The following is a 19322-nucleotide window of genomic DNA, read 5'->3' on the forward strand; positions in this document are numbered from 1 at the left end:
CTCAGGGAGCTGGATACCCTGAGGATACCTGGTCTGGCTATGAAAGACTGAGGCAAAGAAGGCATTAAGTACCTCAGCCTTTTCCTCATCCTTGGTGACAATGTTCCCCCCCGCATCCAGTAAAGGATGGAGATTCTCCTTGGCTCTCTTTTTATTGTTAATATATTTGTTAAAACATTTTTTGTTATCCGAGATAACAGATGTTGAATTCAATTGAATAGTTCCAACTTCAGCAACATTCCAAAAGGCTTACAAACAAGCAAATTCTCACCAGTTGAATAAGCAGGCTAATTAGGTCCGTCAGGGGTTTATTGATAAGCAGAAGGTCTTCAGCAGCCTGTGTGTCCCCTCCTGTGCCAGATTTCTGTGCCTTAATAAGATGAGAAAAAATAAAAAGCAACCTTGGGGACTGTTTGTTATGAGAAAAAAAAATTAGGTCCATTAGATGGTCGAAGTTTGAACAAAGTTTGAAGAAGACTTGTACGCTCTTTTCTAGTTAAGTATTCTTGGACTCCCAATGAGCAGTTATGCTCCCTGTGTCTGTAACAATAAGCCCAAAGCAAAAGGGACTCATGCTGTCATGCCCATTCTGCACAGGCTGAATATACTGACCTACATGATACTTCTTCAGCAAAATGCTATAAACTGTATATGCAAAAGATATCTGTAAAGCCATAAATGTTTTATGTATTTGTAGTCTCTTTCAACATGGCATGCCTATTTTAATGTTAAAGTTTAATTTTTTTTTCCTTTGTCAGGAACACTTTTAAGTGCAACTCAAAACAAAAAAAAAAAATCAAGGTGACTGAAAAGTTAGGATTCTCAGCAATAATGTCCAATTTTGCCCTTCTGACTCACTTTGTGTCTTAAAATATTCATAATATATTATAATAATTTATTTTTTAAATAGGAATAATAAAAACCTTAAGTGACCAAAGTCTGTGATATGATCTGTTACTACTTGTAATTCTGACCACTGTCATTCCCCCTCATCAAAACACACTGCCATCCTAGGCAGTGCTATTTATGACCCATCCCTGCCCCAGAACACCAGAAAGGTCTGCTTGCAAGATTTTACATTTAACTTCATTATCTTGCAGCAGCTTTGGACCATGACCCTATACAGTCTAGCTGCTTGAGGAAAACGTAAATATTTTGTCTAAAGAACACATTTAAAAATCATTTTGTATTGTGTTTCTTTTAAAGCTAAATCCTAAAACCATCATCCAAGTGTAATACTTGAGGATTTTTGTTCGGTTAAGTGAACATAGGAGCAAGTCCCCTGAGACAACAGACACTACAGCTGAAGCTCCGCTGTTGATATTGATGAGTTGAAAGAATAATGCCTGGAAAGAATTTTGAAATAAAAGAGATCTGAAGAGCTGTTTCTCCAGGTAATAAGACACATTGGTACGTCTCTCACCGAGACACCACAACGACCTGGAATGCCGAAGTCCAAGAAGGGCAAAAAGGCATAGTGCAGAGAAGACAAAAAATGGAGTGTTTATATTAATCAAGAAAGGGAAGTAAGCCACCTTCACTTCAGTAAAATTTACAACAGCTTTTTCTGGTTAGTGCTTGGATGAGAAGACAGATATCCCTCCATCAGGGATATTCAACTACTTTCTTTTATATATTTAGTGTCTTTGGAAAGAGAATTAACAGTATCACTAAAGGGATTACACTTTTTATATGTATATAAAGGATACACACTACACCACGCTTAAACCTACATAAGTCACTAAATAGAGTCCACTTCTCAAATCGAGATTGCAAATGACTTTTAGCTACTGTGAATCACCTGTGGAACAGGATATGATGAAACTCCTCCAAAACAGGTAAGCAAACTAATCTGAACCTTTGTACCAAAACACAAGTACTTGCACCACAAAGAGCAAATGCTTGAATGAAGCTGGATACAGTTATCAGCACCATTCAGCATAAAGTACTGAAATGCAAAGGAAAAGTGGTGTCATGTTTTGCCTATGCAGCTGGATAAGGTTATTGCTTTACATATAAAAAGCTTAGATAAAAAGGATTCAAGTGGAGGTAGTACCATCTGTAAAAGTCAACTTAAGCCTCAAAAACAGGTAATATGAGAAAATTTTATTCTCTATTTCAAGTTCTGTTTTAGAAGGTATCTTATTCAGAAGATCCCTACAAAAACTGTCCAAGAATATTTGTTATCACTACAGTGATGCATTTAGTGACACATGGATAGTGGAATATTATGTAGATGCATGGTAAATAGCAGTCACCAACTAATGGCCATCATTCAATAGGGCATGTGTACTGAGGTAGCTGTAGAACCCACAGCCCTGTGACAAGTGTTGTCAAGACAAGTATGCCAAGGCAAGTAACACCACTGTAGAATTAATTTTATTGGGGTAGAGGGCAGAGCTATGCTTCAAAACTCAGTTTTCCAGCTACCTCCCTTTACCCATTAGCTGTACAGAGCAAAGTGGATTACTTTGACTAGAGATGGACAAAGCTGGAGCTGGAGTTTTAGTGTGCCAATCAACTGATGTATTCATGTAAACAGAATAGAATTTGGCTTTGAATGTACAGATTTAATTTTGTATCTAAATGAAAAACATTAGTTTCACTTATGTTACCAATCCATGTGCAAAATCCTCTCTCCTCGTATGTGTCCTCCAGTATAATTTGCCTCACCACTGTTGCATGGAGCATAAGTACAGAATGTAGCTCTCTGTGATTACATGAAGTGCTGCCAACAATATGACATTCAGCAATTAGCCTAGGAAATTTGAAATGCATTAAAGAACCTGCTATTAGAGGACTTGAAAAAGACAAGGTATTGTACCATCAATTCTAAATCAAGTTTCTTCCAAAAATTAAAAAAAAAAAAAACCAAAACCCACACCTCTCAGTGAAATATCTGGTTGATAACACAACTGATTATGTAAACCCGTGTAGAAAAAAAGAGCTCAATTTTCAACACCCACTTCATATATTAAACCTTGTTTTAAAAAAAAAAAAAAAAAAAATCAAACCCCATAACCAAAACCACACCAAACAAACCAACAAACAAAAACAACCAAAACAACCACACAGAGGAGGACCTTTACAGAATAAAGAAGCCATGCCCTGAAATTCAATACAACCTGGCTGCAATCTTTTGTATCTCTGTCCTCCAGATATATTGGGCCTAGCAGGCTTCTCTGTTTTTCAGTGCATAACCACAAGAACATCAAAAACCTAACACAAAGAGTAAGTGTTGTTTGCAGCCTGAATACAGAAGTTACTTCCAGTTGACTAACTTAGAAATTTGGCAGATCATTCAAAAACAAAGCAAATATTGCTAGCTTAATTTCATGTCTAAAAAAAGACTAATGTTTTTTCTTGTTTTGTTCTTAAGAGTGTTAGGTGCAATTTCTTTGCATAGTATCTTTTTGTGCTCCATTTTTAAGGAGGAGGAGGTCCTACCAATGCCATGATTTGCAGTGGTTCAAACAGAAACTTGGAAGACAAATTGATCAATGTAAGAGAGGAAATACTTTTGTCAGCACACATGCAGAGGTTACGTATGCTTTTCAAGCACAGTAATTACGTGTGATTTATAATAAGAAAGATACAGGTTTTTTATGGAGTAATCTTTTTCTTTTAAAATGAATGGAAGAAAAATGCTTTGAACTATCATCGAGCAAGTATTGAATTAAGCTATTTATGGAGTTCAGAAACAAAAGAGTCAGCTAGGATCTGTGTTTCCAGCATAGTGAGGCTAGCATGGATAGTCTAGCCAAGTAAGTACATGAAACAGTGATATGCAGTTGAAAATACATGCTTTTCTCTTTCCACCAAACTAAAGATTCAATAAAAGCAGACTAGTGGGAATTTAATTATTAGGATAACAGGAAGTTATCTAAAAAAATTGTTTTAAGATGATGATGAGCCCAGGAAATAAATTCCATACCTGTAAAGTCTGGCGCACAATGTTTGCCGTATACCTCAGCATGCAGTGCAAAATGTCAAGCAAGGACAGAAGCAGTGCATTTGCTGTCTTGGTGCTGCTTTTATCATCTGCCTCCAAGTACAGAGCCACAGTTTCTATTAGGAGATTACAGATGTGATGAACCAGTCCTACATAGAAAGTGAGACAAAAAAAAAAAGAAATAGACTATCAGGAAAAGAACAATATAGAAGGTAGCCCAGTTAAAAAAAACAGATTAGCACTAAAACAAATTTCACATACATTATGAATATTTATGAAATCTCCTCTTTTTCTCCATTATTATAATTACCTCCTTTTCTGTTTGGAGCAGCTCACAAGGAAAGCTAAACTGATACAATCAAATTTGCTAACTGCATGGAAAATTATGCAACAATCATTAAATAAAGACATACTTTGAATCCTAAACTTTTCTGTAGCATGCTGGTACACAAGTCTCCTTCACAACACTCCTGATCACAAGAATTAAGTGATTTCTCCATGCTGTTACAAAATGATGCATCAATGTCAGAGCCTAAAGTTTTCTTTCTTAACTGCTCTGCCAATTACAACCTTCCCCATATGCTTTAATTGTAGAATTGAACAGTGTTATGCTTAATACAAAATATATTCAGAAGAGCATTATAAATGAAATACTCAATACTATACCATAAATGTTAGTAAGATTTGTTTGACTGCTGCTAGTAAAAAGTTTCCTGAAAATACTTTCTTGTCTTGAAACTTTTTTTTCAGCTTCTTTGGAATTTAATAACATCAGCTCCTGTAGCTTGCTTAACCCACAAATCAATTCACATATCAGAAAAAATACAATCCATTTCAAGGCAACACTGATTCAATTCAGAATCTTTCTTACTTTCAAATACAAAGTGACCGAGATCATTATATTTGATCTTAATCTTTTTATTTCAGAGTTTCATAAGGAATGGAAGATACTTTGTTCCTCACCAAGAACATAATTATGTCTGTAAACTGTCTTCTTTTAAACTGGCAATTAGTCATACTGTGACTTGGGTGTACATATGTAGTAACATTGTAGTATATTAGTATATTAGCTTCTAGTCCCCATGACTGTCAAAAATGACTGAAGTATTTCACTGATTTTACTGAAGTAAAAAGACTCCTTTTATAAGTTCTCCTTTAAAAAGTAATTGTATATATTATATAATAAATATATCACATATGTTTATAACTACATAATATTTGATAAGTACAAGATTCAAGTGAGACATTGTAGAATACAATATGTAATGACACCATTGAGCTTTTCAGAGTAGTCAAATCTGTGGATGTTGAACTATTTTTCCTTTGAAAGCTGCCCCATCAATGAAAATTCCATGAAATATTTTCCTCCCCTATGCATCATCCTTAATACTTTCCTCAGGAAATTAAATCCAAAAACATTCATTTAGAATACAGTTATGGGTCAGGATTATTGAGACTTGCACTCCTCTTATATCTGACATCTTTTTGTGTTTTCTATGATTACTAGCATTATTCTTCCACAACAGCTTGATTGATGGACTGCAGCCCAGGCTAAGCTTTGAATTTCCTGGGGTTCTGTCTGCATAAACCAAACTCTCAAAATTACATCAGTCTAATCTCGCACATTTAATTTCCTTCTCCTTTTTTTTTAAAGTACAGTTTCTGCTGCAGTTCTGAACACTTCATACAAAAATGAGATAGCATGCAGAGACATATTTAAGTGATGTCACCAATACCCACCAAGAAGAAAACAAACAGATATAATTGTATGTCTGCCCGATACAAAACTTGTGGTCATTCCATGCCTTTTTTCACCAGGCTAAATTAGAATAAACCTAAGAAAACAGTACAGTAAGAGCTGGTCCCTATCAAAGTGAGGTCTGCAAAACTGCCTGCAGGGATATGTCCAAGTACACCCTGTTTCTCCCTGTATATGACCGCAAAACCCACAGCCACATCAAAATGAATGAGTCACCCCTATTATTTCTAGATGGCTTACATATAACCCTTAGGACAGTGACTTGGAGATGAATGCTGACAAGACCTCTTTCAAATGAAGGTCTTGTGTGGGTCACCATCAAGAATTTTTTAGACAGTAGTCCTCTCTGCGTTTATAGCACTAAGTAGGAAATTACCAGTAGTGAACAAAACAACAGGATCCATGACTTTGATCTGCAGTCCTTTCCCTTTCAACTTCGAAGAGAACAACTTGTTTATTCCCTAGACTGTACCATCCTGAGTCTCATGACTACCTCATTTCTGCTGTTTCGTGAACCAAATGCTCAACCTTCTCCCCACCCATGGAGACATGAATAATATAATCACCTAGATTTTATTCTCTTGAAGTATTTACATCCTACTAAGGCAATGTGTATTAGCAACACCTGAAATACACCAGAATATTCACATTTACTTAGTTAACAAAAACATCAGAATTGGCAAATTTTATGTGTATATATACATACTCACACAGAGTTATCTGTAGAAAGATATGCATATTAAATTTGGAAATTTGGGGGGAAAAAACCTTTTTTCTAGACTTAAAATACCTTAGGAAAATTTAACACTTCAAAAGTTTATTATAAAGACATCTAAAATAGAACACTGGTGTAAAATGTTCCCTAACACACTGCATGATTCATACAGAAACCTGATAAACACTTGGTTCCACAGATAAAAAACTAAAACAGACTGACCTCTTGCCAAGTAAATAAAGTTCTAGACATGCTCTTTAAAATACTTTGTGTCAAAACAAAATGAAAATTAGAAGCCACAACTGTAGACATGTAAATATACTCGTTGCTTACACCACAAGACAAAATACACATTCTTTGTCCTCAAAAGAGAAAGTTGGGAAGCTAGTATAATTTACAGTGACCACAACAAAATTCCATAGAAGTTTAATGGCCTTGGCCACTGGCACTGTAACCAATTTACTCAAAAGGTAGCTATACAGATCAAGACAAGTATGTCTCAGCATTCCAGAAATCGAATCCCAAAATAGGTAGTCTTAAAAAAGGAAACTGTATTCATAATTCAGTAAATCACAATACAAAAATTGCATATGGATCTCTAAGTTTCAGAAAATACATTGAAGATTTGCTGCCAGATTTTACAAATTATTCAAGAACCACATGCTTCTTAATTTCCCATAAAGCCTAAAACAATATATATCTTTAAAAACTTCCGACAATGTATTTCTGAGTCATATTTAAAAGACATAATTTTCTTATACAGTATTTCTCAACTCTTCATTAGAAAGTAAAATAGGCTCTGATTCAAAAGGCACACCCCATGCACTCCTGAACTTTCGAAGTGGTGGATCTGAATCTGAATTCTTTATCATGAAGAGCTAAGCCCGATTCAATTAAATCCAAGGAAGACTGTTCTACTGAGAAAAGCTACATATTTTTAAATACGCTGGTACTTCCAAATATGTTGACAATAGTCCACTTTGTCAAGAGAAAATCATTAGTGACAGTTTACGTGGGTTAAAGTAATGCATCATAATTTCTTTCAGCTGGGCATTTCTTATTAAAAGACTTAGTAAAAACTTAATTAAATTATAGGTTTTTCTGTTACTCTAATAATTTGCAAAGTTCAGCAAACAATTAAAACATATCACATCATATCATTTATAGCTACCGTTGTAGTTTAAATTTATTACAATACTTCACAGTACGCTAGTCATGTCTTATATTTATTTGTAAAAGGAGGATCTTCAAAACATCAAGCCTCAGTGCAGTTCTCTGCTACTCAAATTTTGCAGAAAAATAAGGCAAAACTTGGATTTTGTATTAGAATTATTGTGTTTATAAATTAACATAACTGGAATTAAGCAAAGAACCTGTTCTAATTGCAGTCCAAGATTCATAATACGTATTAGAAGGATTGCATCCAAAATTCCTTGCCATAGTTTTATAGCATTTGACAAACCTAGTGTTCACAGCAGCGTATTTCTCCTGCCCAGAGACCCCTACAATGAACTGAACACATCACTGATAGTGCTTTATGAATGTAGACTGTGATGACTATGCTTGTGTTTTACAAATCTTTTCAAAAGATAAAAGGAGTATTTTGGCCCATGATACAGCTAATCGGACAGAATGTGCCATGATACCTTCTGGAATGAAAGCTGAGAGGAGATATTTTATTCTCACCTATTAGCAAGACAGATAAAGGAAAAGAAATCTTCGTCCAAATCATATGAAACATCAAAGGACAGCCTAGGAAGCAATCTTCTAGGCAATCCTTTCATGCCTACCAGCAATTAGAGCATTCAATAAACCTGTCTGCTTCCAGCGGAAGAAAATGTTAGAGCAGGTGCTCTTCTTCCGAACAATGCCACCACACAGCCAAGCAGCCAGCAGCAAAACCCTCAGCCCAGCAAAAAGGTTTCTCTTTGTTCCTTTCTACACATTGCTCTCTGGAGACCTGTTTTTCCCATTTGTATCACACCTACACAACTGACTCCCCAGGGATATTGTGAATATATATTCACTAGACTTTTCTTCCTTCTTTTACTTAGAGTGGACCTGCTTGCCTTCTTTTGATATTTTTATATTAAAAATGACTCAAAATAATAACATATCGGGAACTAGAAATGATACCACCAGACTAACTAGAAAACATATTTCATAATCTTTTTAATGTTAATGATAAAACTCAAAAATATTGCTAAGAAGAAATACAGGACCGTAGTCTGATAGATTCTTCTGCACAGGAATTAGCTCCTCAGTACCTGAGCACTTAAGATAATCCATCATGTCATAAAGATTCTTCATAAAACCTTATTTACCTACATGAACTTGGGATTTAATCTGCATTCTTTGCATCACAGCCCTACTACTCAAGGTTTCCTCTTTTGAACAATTGAAAATAGGCAACATAAAACAAATGGCACCTTTAGGGTAATGGCATTTTTTAAAAGAGGCTTGCTGCTTTTATTGTTATTTTTACTTATTATTTGTTAATGTTTATGTTTTAGAACTATTTGTGTTAGTACTATAATATTATTGAGGGAAGAATAAGCTAGGATAGAAAATTAGATCACCACTGATTTCAAGATTTGGTGAGTTATGAATGTCAGATCAAGTGGAAAGAAAATGATAGGCCTGTTGAACATATCAATTGCATGACTGATGCCCTAAAAATTATTTTCTATTCTGATCTTAAAAATTAATAGCATCTAAAGAAGAAAATTTTGCACATATTGGATAGTCTCTTCCTAGTACCAGGACAGTGACTGGACATGTGGTGACTGAATAAAGAATCACTAGGTTTGAGGAACAAAATACCTGATTTGAATTTGTCACACTGCAGTGGTCAAGGCTCTCCAGAGGTTCCCTTTGTGGGAAGAGTCTGTGGCTCGGCTTTCCCTACACACATGGCAGGTAGGGCACTCACCAATGGTGCCTGAGCAGGCAGGCCTGCCCTCATACGCAGGAAAATGGATGTGGTAACAATTACGACAATCAGGGAAGAAAAGCCAGTTATCACCTTTACTACAACTAGGTTGAAAGTAGACTGGGAAGTACTATGTTATCTTGAGTGTGGATGCCTGAGAGGAATACAGACCTGACATTCTCAGTGGCAAGATTTTTCTGCTTTGCCTCAGTCAAAGCATGACACAGCTCTACTTCGCTTTTTCAGGACTAGCAACGTTTAGCAGTTATTGGGAGAAGGCAGTTTATAGGTGGCATCTTTCACTTGTGAAGAAAGAGTGCCGAACTGATCACTCCCCAGGGAACCATATCAAACTCTTCTGAGTGAAAGAGAATCCTGCCAACACAGAAACTTACTTTCTTCTAAAATTTAATGTATGGAACAAACATGCAGGTGATTAAGACCAACAGGTGTTTAGAACAGCCAACTAAAAGACAGAAAACCAAGTGGATTCTCTCATTTAAAAAAAAAGTATCTGAGTGTAATAAAAGCTAGTAAAAATGCAACTTGGACAATTTAGGAATAATAAAATCACATACTGTTGAATATGCTTGACTGATCAATACAAAACCAGTAAAATATACCAAATTATACCAGCTAGGCAAGACTGTGGTTGTTCTGTATGAAAAGATGTGGTTAGAATGACATACACAGAGGAGAAATATTTCTGTAAGTATAATCACTGATCCACGGACCTTCGGGAGTTCCTGATTTGCTACTGCTTTTGGGGAAAAAAAGAAAAAGACAAAAAAGGAGTTTCCCATCTTAGACTCTCATTAAAGCTTCTGTGACAAAGTATCAGCTGAATTCAAGTTTTTGTGTCAGACTGACTCAACCATACTATAATTAAGTCAGAAAAGATATCCAAGCTGTTTGAAACTAAGTTCACAGCACACATGGGTACATAGCATCAAAGTGTTGAAGGCAGGGGATTTTATTCTAGACAAGATTTACCAAGATCGTCCTCATTCCCAGGAGTGTAACTCATTGAACATGAACACAAACTTGTTCAACAGGGCTAGAATGAAAGATCTTCCAAAAATAATTATAAGAACATCCAAATGCTTTCTAATTCTATCAGAAACAAAAATCCAAAATTTATATGAGCAAATACTACACAACTATGGACTGTAATAACATTCAGGGGATCTGTTCACAGTGTTGATAAGACATTAATAGTGTCTCATTTCAGCAGTCAGGTTTGATTTGTTTGGATACCATGATGTTGGCATCGCAGTCTCCAGAAATGGTATCTGCTTCTTACGTTCTGTAAGTAGCTGAGAATAATTGGACATTTACTACAAAAAGATAAGAGAAAAACATAACTGAAAGGTAGGATCCATTGAAGATGCACACACAAACTTTAAATGCTCATCTCAGGTGGCTTGTTGGACTGGACATAAAAGAAACATTTCTTTTTAAATTATTTATTCAAATTAAACTTCTGCTCTCTAGAGATGAAATTTAGTACCCAACAGAGTCATAAGATGTGCTGCCAGTTCTGTCACTAATGCATACATTATGTACATCACAAATAGGCTGCTTTTTTGTTAATCAGGGAGCATAAAGCCCTTGATGCATGTAAAATCGAGTGCTATCATCCCAAGAGGTAACTGACAATACTGTAGAGTACAATGCTAAGGCTGCCTGACAGACATTCATTTTATAAACAGCTTCGTTGACTGCAAACACTAGCTCTTCCCAGGTGTTTGCTAGTAATCAATTGTTGGAGGTTATTACCCCTACAGCTGCGTGCGAGTGTGTGTGCATGAGACAGAGAGAGGATGCCAGTACCCCCTAGTCTCCCCTGACAAGCTATGCTAGGCTGCTTTAAACTGTTGAAACAGGCAGCTTGCATTAACCCATCCGATTTTGCTTGAAGCAGATTCACACACTCAAATGACCGTTCTAGGTGGGAGACCTGGGGAGGGATAGAAGTGGAGGTAATACAGTGACTTCACGGAGTATACATTTCAAATATTTCTGTCCCCAATTGTGCATATATTAAACACCTAACTTGCATTCTTTTCATACAGATTTAAGCATTTTTGTTGATACAGTCTAAATATGTCAGTTGCGCAGTACTTGCAAGTACAACCTTCCATCACAAAATAAAATACTAAACAAAACAAGAATGTAAAAAGAAAAAAATCACATTGTCTGGATTGACTATTATTGCTGTTAAGTAAACTTTATAGTAGCTTTTTAGCTAGATATTTTTCCCCATATGTCACAGATACATTAGAGAAGGTAGTCCATTTTATAAAGTATAGTAATTCTACAGCATGCTATACTTCAAGTCAGATGCTGATGCTCCCTATTTCAACTAAAATAAAAACTCTTGGTTTTGTCAGACAGAAGTTAGATGATGTTTAGGAGATTTTCCAAACAGCAGGTTTTAACGATCTGCATGAGGAACAAGAATATCTAACAGGACACCTTACTCTCTGAGAGGCAACAGTCTTTAAAACCTCCTTGAAAACTAGGCTGAGATATTAGTGGTTGTTGCTTCACAGCTACATGGAAAAACTTCTGCTTGCGTGTTGTGAATTAATATATAGCGTATGCTTCCTAGAAAAACATAGGCTGCATGAAGTCCTCAAATTAATGGCAAAAACTAGACAAAAAAATTCTTCACTAGATTAAAATGTTATTTTTGTTAGATTAGGAATTCTTTGCATTCAGCAAGATTCAGAGTCAGTAAAGATTCAGTAAAGACTTTTGACTTACTGCTCAGAAAGATCAAGCCTGCAACAATTAACATGTGATAAAATACAGGGGGAATTTATATCCTGGGCTTAATTTAGAACTATAAATTCTTCTAAAGAGATTGCCGTTTTAATAATAGACTTCCTGTCACACAAGATTAAACCCTATTTATCTGCTTCAAATATCTTAATGTGCTTCTGCTTTGGCATCAACTTTCCCTTCTACCAAAATCCTTGAGAGACCACATTCAAACTTTGAGAGCTGCCTTTTTGACAAAACCTGTACAGACCAGATATGAACAGCCTCAGAATGCAGATACAGCCCTAAACTGTTGTCACAAATTGACAGCAGTCAACAGCTTTGAATGACGTTACCGGCACTAATTGCTCTAGCTAGGCCTTCAAGAGTCCCTGGACTGAGAGTGATAAGGACCAATGAACCTTGGCTTCAGAAAATTCTCTGAAGTTTTCAAACAGTTTTAAATTGCAGAAATAAAACACAGTCAACTACTGTTCCCACATATATTCAGCAAAGAATAAGGGTAAAAACTCTATACATTTCCCTACTGAAAAGTCATGCTCTGTAAGAAAAGATATTAAATATTCCTACTCCTCTTGGTCTATTTGCATCAGTCTTCCACAGGATGAAAACTTATAGAATACAAATACTTGGATTTTCAAGTGACAGTCTTTTACGATTGTTACAAAAAGCAAAGGCTAGAGTATCCACTAAGTGGAATTTGCTGCTGTTTATTACAACAAAACTGAATCTATGCCACAGTTTCCTGTAACGTCCTGCATTATTCATCAGTTAAGTTTACAACAGAAATGAAAGCTGACAACTAGTAATTGCAACTGTCCAACTTACATGATCAAAGGGCTTAAACAGAGGTCAGGATGTTACATGATAGAGAATCTGGTTTGCAGCTATGACCAGATTAAATTCTGTAGTCTTAAACCTACTTTGCTAGGTCAACTGTTTTCTGAATAAGTGTTAGGATAACAGACTCTCTTTCTAATTTGCTATCATCTGGCCATACCAATAATGCCACATCCGATTAAATCTCTAAAATCTAACCACAGACTTTTCACCTCAGATGTTATTATTAAGTGGCTCAGGCATATGACTTGTTTTGTTTGCCTGGATGCTTGTTCTACTTTGACCTATCCATGATTTTCAACCTTACGACCGGGATCTTCGAGCTGGAACCCATCACATTGTGATCATGCTGTCACCTCAGGCTGTACCAAAAATGCCTTACCTAATACTCATCATTAGTACAACCTAGACCAACAGATCCTTCATTTTCTGTCAGCAGAGCTACCTGACCTGGCTTCAAACAACAGCACTGAGCTAAGTCAGCTGGTACTACAGCTCAGCTTATTTAACCAAGCGGCAGTCCCAGCTCTGAAAGAACTGTAAGCCTTTGTGTGTTTGAACACCGTGTTCCATACCCTGTCTCCCCTATCTCAACAGGACCCACACAATAGGAGCACAGGTCTACTGACACTGGGTTGTGGACAGCCTGTACATTTTCTATGCAGGTAGCTAGGAGTAGTGGAGCCTGTGTATACAGTAACAGACTGCCTCAGACTCTTGGGGAAACTTCTGCGTAAGCACTGGAAGGAAATCACATGGAATAGTTTGGTCTTCTAGGCTATCTTGGCCCAAGCCACCCATTTTTGAAACAAAAACAGTGAACTACACCAACCTCCCCAACAACAAGCTGAACTGGATCCTGCTGCGGATCTGATGCTTTAACTGAGAATCTGGCTTCTGCTTTGCTCAAGGGCAACTGATTTCTTCAGAGGTGAAAAAGAAGGTAAGAATATTGATACAGCTACAGTGAAAGAGATGGCCACCACAGAACATAAAAGAAAAGAGGGATCTAGAGAGCCAGGATTTTTTTAAGTGGGTGCCCTGTGAAGACGTGCAACAGAACAGCAAAAGAAATTTGGTATGCAAGCCCTGTTTTAGTACCTGTCCTGATTTTGGCTGGGGTAGAGTTAAATTTCTTCATAGTAGTTTGTACGGGGCTATGTTTTGGATTTGTACTGAAAATAGTGTTGATAACACACTGATGTTTTAATTACTGCTGGGCAGTGCTTACACAGAGTCAAGGCCTTTTCTACTCCTCACAACTGCCCCACCAGTGAGTAGGCTGGAGGTGCACAAGAAGTTGGGAGGGGACACAGCTGGGACAGCTGACCCCAACTGGCCAAAGGGATATTCCATACCATATGACATCATGCTCAGCAATAAAACTGGAGAGGAGGTTGGCAGGAGCATCGCTGCTCCCAGAGTGCCTGGGCATTGGTCAGTTGGTGGTGGGCAATTGTTTTCATTTACATCACTTGTCTTTCTTGGGTTTTATTTTCCTCTTTCTTTGTTTGTTTGTGTTTTCCTCTTTTCCTTACAATTTTTAAAAATTTTTCTTATTATCTCTTCTTAATTAGTAAACTGTATTTATCTCAACCCACGAGTTTCTTTCTCACTCTTACCCTTCTGATTCTTCCCCCATCCCACCAGGGTTGGGGGGAATTAAGCGAGCAGCTGTGTTGTGCTTAGTTGCCACCCAGGGTTAAATCACGACTACCTTTTCCTTTTTCTCTACCGTGACTGCTCTGCTGGGCATAGGTGTTTATTAGGCATTAATGTACTACGGGGTCCCAGTAACTGTACCAACTTGCTCCAACACAGGGAGCCTCCACCATCCTGTCCCAGGGTGTGCTTCCTGTCTCACTTATGTGCCTTGGGCACTAACACTATGCACCCACATTTCTCCTCCAGCCTGCTTATGCCCAGACCACTGATTCTAGAAAGAAAGTTCAGGCAAAGAAATTAAGTTCAATCTTTTTGTTTGATAAGATAAACAACAGGGGTGGGGGGAAAGGGGGAGCTTGTAATGAAGGGCTCATGTTCTTTTGTTCCTCCCACATGTTACCTCAAGTGAAGAGACAAACATCAAGTATGATAAAATTTAACAGTAGCTTGAAATGATAAAGTAATATCCCCAGCATTTTCTAAGATAATATGCTCTGCAACAGATTCAACACAGGTCATTGCTTCCATCTAGGATTCAGGATTGCAACAGATATCCTACAGAATGGTGGCATCAGAGCATATTTGATAGGGCTTCCCTCTGTTTATGTGAAGAAACACTTTTTCTGGTTCAGAGAGAAAGCTAGTATGTCAAACAGCTTTAGGGATGCCCAATGAATTTCAGTACAAGAACATACATTTTTTGCACGCAGTTGCTACCCGTAAATAGCAGAGATCTGCTCAAAATTTTGGCTCTGCTGTGTTTGAACTAGGCTTGTTCTCTGCCTTTGTTCATCAACGTTTTTAGAAAGATAGAACTGACTAAGCTTAATGCAGATTGCGCTTTAAAGGAGAGGGACTTTGGAAGTAGGCTTCAAAAAGTGAAGCCTGCATCTAGTGAGTCTGGATCTATGCCAAGTAAAAGGAGCTCTGATGGGAAGACAGGAGGAATTAAGATCTGCAAAACTGGACTCTCAACAAATTAGGCAATAACTGGAGAGAAGCTGCAAGAAGTAGACACCAGAAATGAGAGATGTATGTAATTAAGTTTTCAAGACAAGCAATTTCTCAGCAAGCAGAGGTCAAACATTTTGCACAACTTGGCCTGACAGAATACTGCACTGAACTGGGATAGCAGGCTACAGTTCAGCCTGGGAGACTGGGTGTCACAGGCAGCACCAACACTGGCCAGGTTGATGGAACTGAATTAGGAGGTTATTGCCAAGAGTTGTCAGTTACTCCCTTCTGGATGTGTAACTGTAGCTGGTTACAAGCATGACCACATGCATGCTTTTCATTAACACATGTTTTCTTGCAGGGAGCTAGGTAGAGCTCCCCACCAGTTTTTGCACTCAGTCCAGGCTGAGTATCTCTGTATCCAGACTGATCCCAAAATGCACAAACTCAGTCTGAGTGATTGCCTGACCCATAGACTAGGCAGGCAAAAATCTTGTAAGCAATACTGTTCCTTCTGTCAAACCCCCTAAACCTGCCTTGATAATCTGTTCCTTTTGGTATTGTATCTGCCTTTTCCTTATCTTGCTTATGACTTTTCTTCACAGTATAGACAAAATACTTCCTCTAAATTCATCATCTTGTGTTGCTGTTTGAACCACATGTTCTCTGAACTCAACAACATTCAATGTAATTTCTGAAGAAAATGCATAGTAACTAACAGTTCAAGCGTGTTTTTCTTGTAAGATAAATAATGGCATAAACCCACACTTCATGTCGTTCTGGGTTGGGTGCTGGGATCAAAATTTACAGTATCTGTGTTTGAAAAGGACACAGCTAGTTTATTCAGCAAAAATGTGTATTGGAAAGACTGTTGAGCCATCATAGATAATTTTACTGTTTTTTCAATCCTTATAATCCATATATAGTACCAGTAGTTTTGTTGTCATCCAGGGAAATAAGACCTATTTCATGGCTGTATCATTGGCTAAAAAGCTGTATGTCACAATCTGGGCATGTTAGCTAGGAAATATGATCTTTTAAAAGTGTGAATAAATCCATTAACAACACTTTAGTGGATTTTTGCCAAGTCTCACAGGAGGTGAGAGGTTTTTGAGTAAGCAACCTGCAATACGATAAGCAAAGAAAGAATGGCCCTCAGGAAAGATAAGACAAGTTGAAATTAGATGGATGGAAGTGAACAAGAAGTTTCCACCCTTTTTCTTCTTATCTTTTCAAAAGGTGGGTGGTAAACGGGGGGGGGGGGGGGGGGGGGGAATCTTTCCATTTTTTACAATCTCCTAAAAGACAGAAAAGAGCTTTAGACTTTATAAGGATATCCTATTTCTTCCCCTATTCATCTTAAAAATTCAAAGGGAAGCACATATCTTTTTCCTCAACCAAAAAGAAGGAACAGCTAGCTGCTACAGTATCTTCTAACAATGTGGAGACATCTATGGAAACCTTTAAATCCTATTTATGAAACAAAAAACCCAATGTTTATCAAGTTAGGGCCTCTTTAAATGAAAAGTTACATTGATTTGCTTAAAACTCAGATCTGAAATCCACCACATGTGCTTGAGCACATGCCTTTGCTGACACACTTGTCTGCATAAACCTTTCTTACATAAATATAATCTTGGTTCAATTAGAAAAAAGCTTAAGCTAAAATGAAGTGAAACAATATTTTTTAAAAGAGGGTGGATAGACAAGTTTGTACCACATTTATGAAATGTATTTTTAAAAAAATCAAATGGTATCATCAGGTGAGCATCTACATTTTTGTCAGAGTAGCTTAAATCACCACTGTCCCTCAGCTGGAGGTTTCAACTGCACATCAGTGAGGTTGCCCCAACAGCTGACTTGCAAAAACTGACTATGTGCAGACACACTGCTATAAAATGTAAATACTCATGGATACAAATATTCACATAATTAGTTATCATATCAAATCTGCAAGGCATTGACCAAATGCTGTAGGAAAAACCTACCAGTCAAGGAGTGGTAACTTGCCTAAATAACTGTAATGAGAACACACACACTTACCTGAATATATACTGCCTTAAGATAGTGGAAAATCCATGTGTAGACATGGATCTATGGCTTTAGACTTAAATGTAATTTACCTATAGAAATGAATTCTTAAATATGAAACGCACATAAAAATATAACTTACAGTGTTTGGAAAAACTAAGCTGAAAAGTATTATAAAATTAGATCCTGAATAGCCAAAGAAAACATCAAATGATGAAGACTATATATGTGTTGTATTTTCAGTAAAATTTGAAAAATAAAAAATATTTAGTTGGAAAAACACAAACATCACAGGAAAATTTTCAAGAAACATAGACTACTACTTCATATTTGTGTACAAATTGGGACTTTCAAAAGGCTTTAAAAATGTAAATAACTTCAGTTTCTCCATTATTATATAATACCCTTTCCACTTTAAAGAAAAAATTATTTTAAAGTTTAATTGTTCACAAACAGTTTAAACAGATTATTCTGTGAGATGAACACATTTGTTCAGTCCACAATTTCATTGAAAGTAACTTAGAAGAGGAAAATATCTGGCTGTCTGGGAGCTACGACCACTATTGCAAACATCTAAAACAAAACAAAAACCCCAAACTATTCTTTAAACCAGTGAAAAACCTCAGATTTCATTTACCTGTCAATTACACAGATCTGGTCCTGCCAAAACTGGTGCTTGTTTTTAGCAATTGACAAAATGAACTTCTTTCAGTAGGATCAAATAAGTGCATCTGAAGACCACCATTACCCCTATGGCAGAGTAATGATTGATGTAGTTTAATTTTGTGTATAGTACTTTGTACCTTTGCAACTTTACACTTACCTCAAATTGGCAGTGATACATTGCTTTCATACTGAGACTGTTCTAACAGCTAGAACAGAAAATACATGATAGCTCTACAATCTATGGCATAGTAACTGTATTCAAAATGGGTCTCTTCTCAAATATATAGTTACATTTTTAATTTCATCCCTTAATACCATCTTTTAGCTTACTAATTATATCTGACAAGCTACACAGGGACATCATAATTAGATTTTAATTTATTTTCTGTAACAACTTAAATAGTTTGTGTCATCAATAGTTAACGTGAAGCTAATATGGTAGCTATGCTTTTACCCAGTTACTAATTCTCTCTCAAACTGAACAAATCCACTAGTCCTAATATATGATTTGAGTTGCAGTTCAGGGGAGTACTGGCATAATGTCTAATGATAATGCTTAAATTAGACTGCAGGAAAAGCAGCACCTAGAATGAATGCAAAGACGACAATCTCTAGAGGGGAGGAAAAACTATCATTTGTACGGTAGTGGGTGAAAAGGAGCATAAGGCTTTGCAGACTTTTTCCCAGTCCTGCGTTTGTCATCAGGAAACCTTCAGATATCCACGTCCCCAGATACAAAATCAATGCCCTACATAAAAATTTCATTTTTCAAATTAGTTCTCTGCTTCCAAACATTATCAGTCAGTGTAATCATTCAACCAAAACCTTAAGTCTTAGTTTTGTCTAGGAATTGGATAGGCATAAAAAATGTCTATTATGGTTGGCATATTAGAAATACATGTTTTGAAATTGCTTTATTTATTGAACTAACTTCCCACCATTAAACTAAGCTGATCAGCTATATCATCAAATTTCTGCATAGGGCCTCTCAGACTAGAATATCATTGAATTAAAAGATTTT

General features: G+C 36.7%; 1 protein-coding gene across 2 annotated transcripts in view; it reads right to left on the bottom strand.

Annotated features, from left to right (window-relative positions):
• ULK4 (unc-51 like kinase 4) overlaps positions 1–19322 on the bottom strand; it is a 252655-nt gene that overhangs the window by 65550 nt on the left and 167783 nt on the right. For both annotated transcript variants that reach the window (XM_059818887.1, XM_059818886.1), the window contains exons 32-33: positions 3935–4101; positions 272–370 (exon numbers count right to left, since the gene is read on the bottom strand). In XM_059818887.1, coding sequence (XP_059674870.1) covers positions 272–370; positions 3935–4101 — 266 coding nt within the window. The remainder of the gene's footprint in view (positions 1–271; positions 371–3934; positions 4102–19322) is intronic.

The sequence above is a fragment of the Gavia stellata genome, chromosome 6, assembly GCF_030936135.1.
Source record: "Gavia stellata isolate bGavSte3 chromosome 6, bGavSte3.hap2, whole genome shotgun sequence".
NCBI classification, from domain to species: Eukaryota; Metazoa; Chordata; class Aves; order Gaviiformes; family Gaviidae; genus Gavia; species Gavia stellata.